This window comes from Nicotiana tomentosiformis, chromosome 10, assembly GCF_000390325.3.
Source record: "Nicotiana tomentosiformis chromosome 10, ASM39032v3, whole genome shotgun sequence".
In the NCBI taxonomy this organism is placed as follows: Eukaryota; Viridiplantae; Streptophyta; class Magnoliopsida; order Solanales; family Solanaceae; genus Nicotiana; species Nicotiana tomentosiformis.
The window spans coordinates 62,062,784-62,072,411 of record NC_090821.1 but is presented as its reverse complement, the minus strand read 5'-3'; the positions used below and the strand labels follow the sequence as shown (position 1 = coordinate 62,072,411).

The following is a 9,628-nucleotide window of genomic DNA, read 5'->3' as shown; positions in this document are numbered from 1 at the left end:
TTGTATCTCCTATGCGTATTGATAGACAAGTTAAATGAGAAGCTTTAGAAATGTACAAGTAAAACATTAACGACTCGTTTGGTACGAGGAATAAGGGATAATTAATTACGGAATTAAATTTGAGATGGGTTAATCTCATGTTTGGTTGGAATAAAATTCCGGAATTAGTTATCTCGAGTCCCAAAATTGTAGTATTATTTTTATTCCTATGAAAGGGTAGGATAACAATTCCAAAATAACTTGTTTCCCAATCAAAGGACCCAAGTAAAAGTAATGTTGTTGTTCTCTGTACTGGATATCACTATGGAAAAAGAAATAGGCAAGACTATGAATAAGAAGAATAAAAGTTGGGAGTCAATGATCCAGGAATTATTATGTTATTTCTAATAACTTTTCTTGTGATATATGGAACTCTAATGGACTTGATTTAGAGTTGATTTCTCACAAGATCAATGAACTAATATAAATTATCGTTTTACTTTGTTTAGTAATTGAAAAGTTACTTTATTTTGTCACAGTAGCAAAATGCAATCTTTGCTGTGTTTTGCTTCTGGGATCTTCTCAAATACAATCTTTTCTGTTTTGGTTCTCAAAATACTACCATATAAGAAATTGATAAATGATGGAGTGCCAATTATTGAAGAATTTGAGAAGTGTTATCTTTATGATTGATTCCAATATCTGGCTACAACTCTTGCTCAGAGTAAAGGGTAGTTCTTCAGTATAAAACACAACTCAATTACAATATTCGGAAAAAAATTAAAATTTGAAAAAAGAGAAGCAATGAGATGAAAGAATTGCTACATAAAATAGTGTAAAAAGGGCAAAAATATTCTCTCTGTGCTGTAACAACTTCTGAAGCAAAGCGCTCTCTATTCTTCAGCTTCCAAAATTTATAGTTCATCATTTTGAGTACCATAAAAGACGACCAGATTCAGACCTCATAGTGCAGCTTGTGGCCTGGTAAGATCAAAATATAGTCCATTTCACATTTCACAATAAATAAATCACATAATAAGCAAAAGATTAAAAAAATGCTGAGAAAGAAACTCTCTTTTACACATCACTATGACATAGTTACTCTTTTCATCTGAAGTTGTAAGAGAATTACCAGTGTTTAAAATGACTGGACAATCATTGGATTTGTGAAATTATGCATTTCCAGAATATCACTTCCTCGCGAATGGTTTTTGGCATACAAGTAGTCGCTGCTCACTTCCGTTCTGGAGATCGATCACCCTAGCTTCCCAGCGGATTTGGGCAGCTAACGTTCGTGCTTTCTCTATTGGACCCAATGTATCAGAAAGAATAATCCATCCCTGCAATAAGTATATTCTTACAATTCAGATTCCAGTGTTATCAAAAGAGAAAAGCGCAAAGAAGATCCAAGGTCTGTTGGGGCTCTAAGCGCAAATAAAACATAGGCTTTAACGAAGAAAGGTGCAAATGGTGTATGAGTAGTCCAAAACTAATATTTATAAGCATGAATACCAAATATATGGACAAAAAAATTGAAGAAATTTTACAATAAAGTGAACTATCAATTGTTTAATGTTGCCTCTTTAGAATTACGCTCATCGGTAAAGAAAAGTATTTGTCTTAGAGCCCGTTTGGATTGGCTGAATTTAAGTAGAGTGCTTAAAAGCACTTTTTAATGTTGGATTTGGATAGAAGTGCTGGAGCTAAAAAAAAGTTGTTGAGGTGTTTGATAAAAAAATAGCTGAAAAAGCAATTTTTTCTATTAAAATGACTAAAATATCCTTAAAACTGTTAGTTACTATAGAGGAACTGATTATTCAAGATTTCTAATTCGAATTTAGTCATATACAAAAAAATTACTCTATATTCAATTCACATTCAGTTCTACGTTGATTGCAAGAAAATCATTTTAGCAATAAATATAGATTATGTATTTGAAGTGGCTATGTTCTAGCTATTATTTAGTTTTAAAAATCTAACTAATTTATAAACAAAGTTGCTCAAACTATTACGTGCTCTCTGCTATTAGTATGCATATAGATTAATGCTAACCAATATTTCATATACACAACAGTGCACTAACGGGTGGCTTTCCAAAAAGTTTCATTTCCCACCAAGCCAACGTAATGGAAACCTTTTATAAATGAAGAACAAATGAGAGAATCTACATTCATTAGAAATTTTTTACTAAAGGTGGGTCATCTATTTACCTACGGAGCTTAATTATGCATACAAACTTCTTCAGAATACTCATTTCGATTTCTTGAATTATTCAGCAACTCTGGATACTTCACAGAATTCAAATCAAGAAGAAAGTAATGCCACAAAAATCTCAAAAAGAAAGACAGAGAAGTGATGTAGAGATTGAGGAAAGGAAGAGGAAAGAAGAGAGGAAACCAAATAGTAGCAGAGAGGAAGAAAAGAAGGATGAGTCTAGGGATTTTGTTAGTAAGGGGTATTGTTGGAATTAGGAAATATTATAAAGGATAAAAAGGTAAAATTATTGGTCAAAGTAAAATGGCTTTTAAGCCAAAAAACAATAAGTTGGGATAGTCCAACTTATTACTTTTGGCTTGTTTTGGACCTTTTGGCTTAAAAGCCAAGTGCTTTTAAGCACATTTTTTACTTTAACAAACACCCAAATAAGCTAAAAAGTGCTTAAAAGCTAGTTTAACCAGCTTTTAAGCCAATCCAAACACCCTCTTAGAATCTTGATGACAATACTGAAGCGCCCGTTAAGCGAGGCAAAGCGCTCAACATGTTTTTTGAGCCTCGCTTCAGGGTTTAACGCGTTTTAAGCGCGCCTTTGATAACACTGTCAAATTCATATGTAAAAAAGAGTGCAAACTGCAAGAAATCAGGCTGACATGATGGTGACACATCTGAAGGAATAGTAAACCAAAAAAAAAAAAACTTCAAAGAGAAGAGAGAGCAAACAAAATATTACCTCAGGCCTTAAAATACGATCCATCTCCAAAAGTAGTTGAAACATGCTGCATTTTTGTGAAACAATATGGGAAAGTAGCCCATTCGCATGGAGCAAATCATATGTTCGGGGATATGTTGGAAAAGGTTCACACCTGGTTAAATTTAGAACAACATTCAAATCAATCACCAGAATATTTCAAGCATAGAGCAATAAAAGCAGTTCAACTTGCTTTATGAGATATCAACTGAATATCATGACTGCTATTTCAAGAATATATCCGTGGTGAGAATACAAGTCAAGCCTCTAATGGTGCTGCCTTTCTCTATTATTCATTTCCTCCTCATGAACCATATAAAGACATGCCTTTTATTCATAAAGCAACACTGCAATTCTTTATAAAATTGTAATTGCTTCCACCATACTAATACGAGACAGAAAATATATAATAAAATTTAACTATCAAGCAAATTAAAGAAAATAAGAAGTTAAGAACATGAGCTTCCATTCACTCCAACTTACATATTCACCACATCAAGCACATGTATCATTGCAAGTATTTTTTTACATTTATAATAATATCTCACCAGTTATGGAGAACACCGGCAAAACCTCGATCAAGTATGAGTGGAAGTGTATTACGCGCCCCAAGAGGCACAACATTCATCACCCATACCGCTTTGCTTGCCTCCATCAATGCAGCACTAAGACCGCCATAATGAGCATTCATGTCCATGACATTCCGTACCATATTATAAGGAGGCAATGGATCATCATCACCTGGCCTTTTCGGATGGTCAGAGAAAATCAAAGGTGACAGCAAAGACCAATAATTTGTCAAAGCTAATTTCCAGAATTCTGAATCCTCAAAGAAATCATCAGGATGGAGCCCTATCAAACAGCAAAAGATTGGTAAGAAATTGACTGCTAAAAATAATGGGGCAAAATGACCAGAAATTGGAGAGTGAAGATGAAATGGAAAATGTTTCAACAACCAATTTTATTGTTTTTACAAAAAAGAGAAAGAACACTTGCCATGAATTTCAAGCTCAGTGGAATTCAGAGGATCAGATTTGCTATGAAGTGGAACCCACGGGTGACTGGTTGTCCCAGATATACAACGTGCGAGTGGTTGGTAATACAATTGCATATCATTTCCTTTACAAACTGGTATATCACCCTGCCTGCTACATTTAAATGCAAATTCTCATCGCATAAAGGTACAACTGTAACTTAAAAAGGGAACGAAACACACAAACATTAACACCTGAGCATAAAGAACATTTTCCCTTTGCTATAGGGATAGGGGAATACAATAATTTATAAATAAGTGGATAAATGGAAACAGCTTCAAACCTATCCATGAACATAACAGAAACAAAGTATTTTATCAGAACAAAAGCTCTTTTATTTACACATTAGGAAAATCTTAATGGGGTGTATGTGGGGGGGAGAAACGCTTTTAACAAAACATAGCCTTCTGTATCTTATCCAAGCAGAAAAAGTCTTCTTTAATAGGTATTCTATGTCCAGAGTTGAAACTCTGCAGTCTAGAGTACTTTCCTTTTTCTTCTTCTTTTGTTCTTGAAGATTAGGTTTTTTCTAATATTGAATTAATTAAAAGTCAGAAGCAGCTTTTCAGAAAAACGAGAAACCGAACATAGTGAGTAAATGAGCACACACATTGGTTTTCTCAGTAGCCTTACCTGGATGTATAACACTGAGAGTCAACTGTCTTCTGCCAAATAAAGGTCTCTTCTTGTTGTGCCAAAAGAGACCAACAGAGCTTCTTAGTGAATTCTTCCAACGGACTAGACATGCTTCCCTTCTTTGCACCGGTAGAACTATCCTGTTGCCGGGTTGTGGGTGACGTTAAAACAAAGTAACCTCCGGGCTTGAGTAAACGATCAATTTCAATAAGAAACAGCCCATCTGTTTTGTCAAATCATCATCAGTTTCATGCTATTAAGTTTACTTTTCACGTGTCAACAAGACTTGTATGGATATTTAAATGTTTCAAAGTCCATACTGACATCTGAAATTGTTTCATCATGATAATTAACAGATCAAAAACAACATTCTCTACAGGAAAAGTAAAGAACAAAGTCAACTATAGACTAGAATATGGTGATGGTTTCTAAATGAGAATATCTATTTAGCTCCAGCTTAGCAATAAAGGTATCATCCCATGCACAAGATGATCTTAGCTTACGGCCAGCTGCCAGCGGCTGTTCAGCTTAGGCAATATCAAGCAACATTATTCTATTTGGAAACTTATGTTAAGCAATGAAGGAGGCCAAACATAGAACAGACGGGAAGGAATATGTGTAACAATAGTAGAAGCGAATTCAACAATGGACATCATCAAATAAACACGCAAATGAAGTAAAGATCATAGTTAATACACAGACAATACAAATATAATAAGTTTAATCAGACATAAATGACTAATGGAAAACCATACTTTCTCAAATTCACAACTGCGGCAATACCTTTGCTGTCCCAAATGATTCCACATTGAGCACAGTGAACCATGTCATAGGACAATGATGGAAATGGAAGCTGTTTAGAAATAAAATTGCCGATGACTGCTGGAAGTCCTCTCTCGAGTACTAATTGAACTTGGCTACCAGATGGCTCATATGCTGCCACACAAAGAGCCATCAACTTCAGTGACAGTAGGTGGGCACCAAAGCTACCAAATCCGCAACCAATATCCAGCACGGTGCTCACCTGTTATTTCATAAAAGAAGGAAAATATGTCTGAGAGTGAAATCGGTTCTGCATCTAGTTGTAGGAATGAATCCAGTACATCATTCGCAGACAAAAGCATTGATTTTTAAGAAAACGTCAAAGGATACAAACAAGTAGTAACAAATAAGAATATGTTTATTTAAAGAAGAACAAAAGTAGAACTTACACCGGCTTGAAGAAATTCTGTATCACTTCCCAGCCCAATCATCTCCGCGATAAGGTGAGAGTAGTCTTTGACACCATCAACAATCATTCCGTCCTCTGAATGGAAAGCAATTTGGTTCTCTTCTAGTAACATTAGCCTGGAAAGAAAGATAATTTGACCAATTTTAAAGAAGGCAGACAAATTTGTATTTAAGAATCTATTGCTAAAAACAAACCAATCTAAAAGAGGTAAAAACTTAAAACACATGCTTTATCATGTTAAATACACTATTTGAAAGATCATCTGAATTTGATCAACTATACCTTTTTGTCATGCTTCCAGAAGAAAGAAACTGGTCTTTGGTTAGCTTTACATTTCCACTCCATATGACATCCCTACCTGCTGGCCAAGTCAGCGGAATCTTGTAGTCCTTAGGGAGACGAACCAAACAATCTTGGTGTTTCCTCGATAAGTCACAATGACGATCAAATTCCTCCCCATCTTTAAGCCCAGTTAACAAGTTTGCAGATACATTATAGCAAGGCACATAATTCTCTCTATCCTTTCCACAAAGACCAACATCCTTTATCCGATTAGCTCCCAGAGAAATGCTCTTTAGCTCTAAGTAATCATTTCTTGCTTGCTCCTTTAGCTTTCTATAATTTGTATAGATATCAGGCTTCGCAGAGGAAGTCACCGAGTCAAATGTACTAGAAGAAGATGATCCTAACAATGCTATTAGCACAAAGACACTGACCAGACACAAGAGTATCCAGTTGAGTGGCGGTCTAGGGCCAAAAATTAATGATAGCTTATTGAGCAAAGGGCTTCTCATGGCCATGTTTCAAGAACCCCTTCCGAAAATCGAGTTGAAAAGATCAGTAGTAGATGCTAGCTATTGTTTCAACCTGAACCTCCAAAAACTATGAAAACTGTAACATATCATCAGAGACCATCTCCCATATATATCACCCAAAATCCAAACAATTTCAACTGGCATCTGTTTAAACCACTACCTAAACTCAACATAAAGAAATTCCCCCAATCATGCCAAACTAGTCAAGATCATAATTTGGAAGAATTCAATCCCATAAGTCTCCACAATCACCAAAATATAACAAGCAAATGCAGATCAGTGAAAAGCCTCTCCTAAAAGATTATGACAGATCAACTACCAATTATCAAAATTAAAACTTTACACAATTCTCACACAGAACCACTCAAAACAATGCCAATTCTGAAACAACTCTTTCTATTATTCCCTTATAAACAAGCAATCTAAATCCTCGGATCACCTGCAAAAAAAAAAACACCAAATTTGCACATAAAGAGAATGAAAATGAAAATACCAATTAAGATCAAGATTCAAAATTTTCAACTTTTCCAGCATGAGAGACAAAAAGATGAAAACCCCAGATCAGATCCACATCAAAAATGTCAAGAGAATCATATAATCACATTTTTTAACCAAAAAAATTTGTGATCTTTACATAGAAACAGCAACCATGAGAGCATAAAGATTAGGGTTTTTGTTGTTTGTACCTAAAAAAGATGAGTTCTTGATAATGGGGTGTGGAAATGCAATGTAGAGCGTGTCTCTCAAATTTTGTTATATATATGTATTTGTTATGACAGTTGCAGAAAGTTATGCAGAGTTGGGATTGGCCATTGAAATATAAAAGAGAGAGAATGAAAAAAAAAAGGGGGGGGGGGGGGGGGGGGGAGCAGCTTTTTTCTAATGGAATGACAGAGAGTCCTATCCAAGCGTGAGTTCTCTATTAATGGGGTATTCAAAAACTCCTATATTAGTGTGTGTGTGTGTGTGTTTACAGATCAATTACAGAGGCTCGCACATTGAGAACTCACACAATCTCATAATTACAGAGGAATAATTGTGCTTAATATCTTTTTCTTTTCTTTGTTTCCACTCTTTTTTCTTTTCTTTGGGGTGGTTAGCGGCCTAGCGGGGTGGGGGCCGCTTTTATTTTATTTTAATTTCTCTATTATTCTTTTTGTTTTTTCGAACTATTTCACAAGCCTGACTATTACTAAATTATAATTAACTAATGCATATTCTCATATTAATTCATTACTAAATCATAATATGATTTGATGTAAATATTTAATAGGGTAAGTTTTTTTATCATATTTAACAAAAGATTCCAAGTTCGAACCTTGAGAATGGAATTGACTTGAATGTTTTTATCGAAGTGAGACTTTTTAACGCTAATTTAAATTAATTAGGCTTCCGAATTTGTACTGGACAACTGAAAAAATCCAAAAAAAAAAAGCATGAGGTGGATGCCTTTTCGAGAAGTTTTGAGGTATTGGTTTATTTTTTGGGTCTATTTATCTATATACATATTACTTTTTTGCTTTATGAAGTTGTTTTGATTTATTAGATAATTAATGAACTAACAATTGGCAAAAAGTATGTTTTACTAGATTAATTAATAGTCAATTTGGAGTAGAAAAAGGAAAATGTGAGTAGATCTAATAATGGTGAAATAGATAAAAGGAAGCACCAAAACTTCTTTAATTTGCTTGTTTCTTAAACTCGTGGATTCAAGTATATATATGGGAAGGGAAAAAAACTAACAGCGTCTTATTCTATCCTTTAAATGAATAAAATAAAATACTCACAGTCAGTCTTCATTTAGTGATATTTAAAAACAATTTGACTAAATTTTTTGGAATATAACACAGAAGTTAGGGGGAAAACGCAAAAAGGGATATTATAACTAAATAAAAGGAATATCTTTGTTGTAGTCCTGTATGTAGAAGTAGATTACTTGAACGTAATTAGCAAGTAAAACAATGCCAAATGGAGGCCAACTTTTTGAACTTTTGGCTGTATATCTAATGTCCTTGTCCACTCATATACAGCTTAAAATCCAAGTTATTTAGATAGTGACACATTTTATATTGGTTTATTAAATTGGTGTCGGCTCCTTCCCTCCAAAATTAATTAAATTTAAATAAGTAAGAATAATGAGAGCACTTAAGCTGACCTTACAATAAAGTATGAGACCATGGATATAAATATATAATGATGGTAAAAATTACATAAAATAATTAACGATGACGTTTCACTTAAGAAAGAATAGTAGGAAAAACATTTTTGAATTGTCACTATTTATTGCACAACACACCATTATAAAGCTCCCACAAAATGGAGTACAGAACCAAAATATGGTTCTTTTGGACTCAAAGAATCAAAATATGTGGGAAAAAATATTGGTAACCATAATATGTATAGTGCGGTTATTTACCGTGTTATACCTTAACAACACGTTTGGCCGTTAAGGTATAGCGCGGTAATAATCGCGCTATACTTGAACTTAAATAAGCGCGATATAGTATAACGCACTAAATAAGCGCACTATACTCCCAAAACTAGAAGCTTCGATGTATAACGCATCTTTGTAATGCGCTATGTCCCTTTCACGCCCCTCTTTCTTCTTTCTGGGAAACGCTGATAAAAAGGTATTTAATGTATCAAACAAGAAGTAGAGTGTTGGGTTGTGCAATGGTTAAAGGGTTGATGTGAAGTTGGTTTTGGCCTTGTGATCCAAGGTTCGATTCCTTCCACCAACAATATTTTGTTTTCCTATTTCTTTTTATTATTTGGTTCAGGTATTTATAATTATTTTTTAATGTAATTAAAATAATTTCATGTTTATTAGAAAATTATGATTTTGAATTCATTTAGAGTAAAAAAAAAAAAAAGAGAAGCCTTTTAATATTTCGTTAAAAAATCTATCGATATTTTTAATAGTTGCTATTTTGTATTATACATAAAACAATTTTTTTTCTCTTTTTAT

General features: G+C 33.9%; 1 protein-coding gene across 2 annotated transcripts; it reads right to left on the bottom strand.

Annotated features, from left to right (window-relative positions):
* Nucleotides 1–634: 634 nt before the first annotated feature.
* On the bottom strand, nt 635–7,679 carry LOC104121468 (probable methyltransferase PMT5). Of its 2 annotated transcripts, none has more exons than XM_009633477.4 (10): nt 7,347–7,679; nt 6,128–7,099; nt 5,826–5,961; nt 5,398–5,638; nt 4,612–4,837; nt 3,941–4,092; nt 3,493–3,796; nt 2,927–3,059; nt 1,112–1,319; nt 635–960 (listed from the first exon to the last, which is right to left on the bottom strand). In XM_009633477.4, exons 2-9 carry the CDS (start codon nt 6,643–6,645, stop codon nt 1,170–1,172), a joined length of 1,860 nt encoding a protein of 619 aa, XP_009631772.1. In that variant the 5' UTR covers nt 6,646–7,099; nt 7,347–7,679; the 3' UTR covers nt 635–960; nt 1,112–1,169. The 2 variants fall into 2 exon arrangements, with proteins under 2 accessions (XP_009631772.1, XP_009631773.1); XM_009633478.4 differs by having other exon boundaries at nt 3,941–4,089; nt 7,347–7,676.
* Between the last annotated feature and the right edge of the window lie 1,949 nt (nt 7,680–9,628).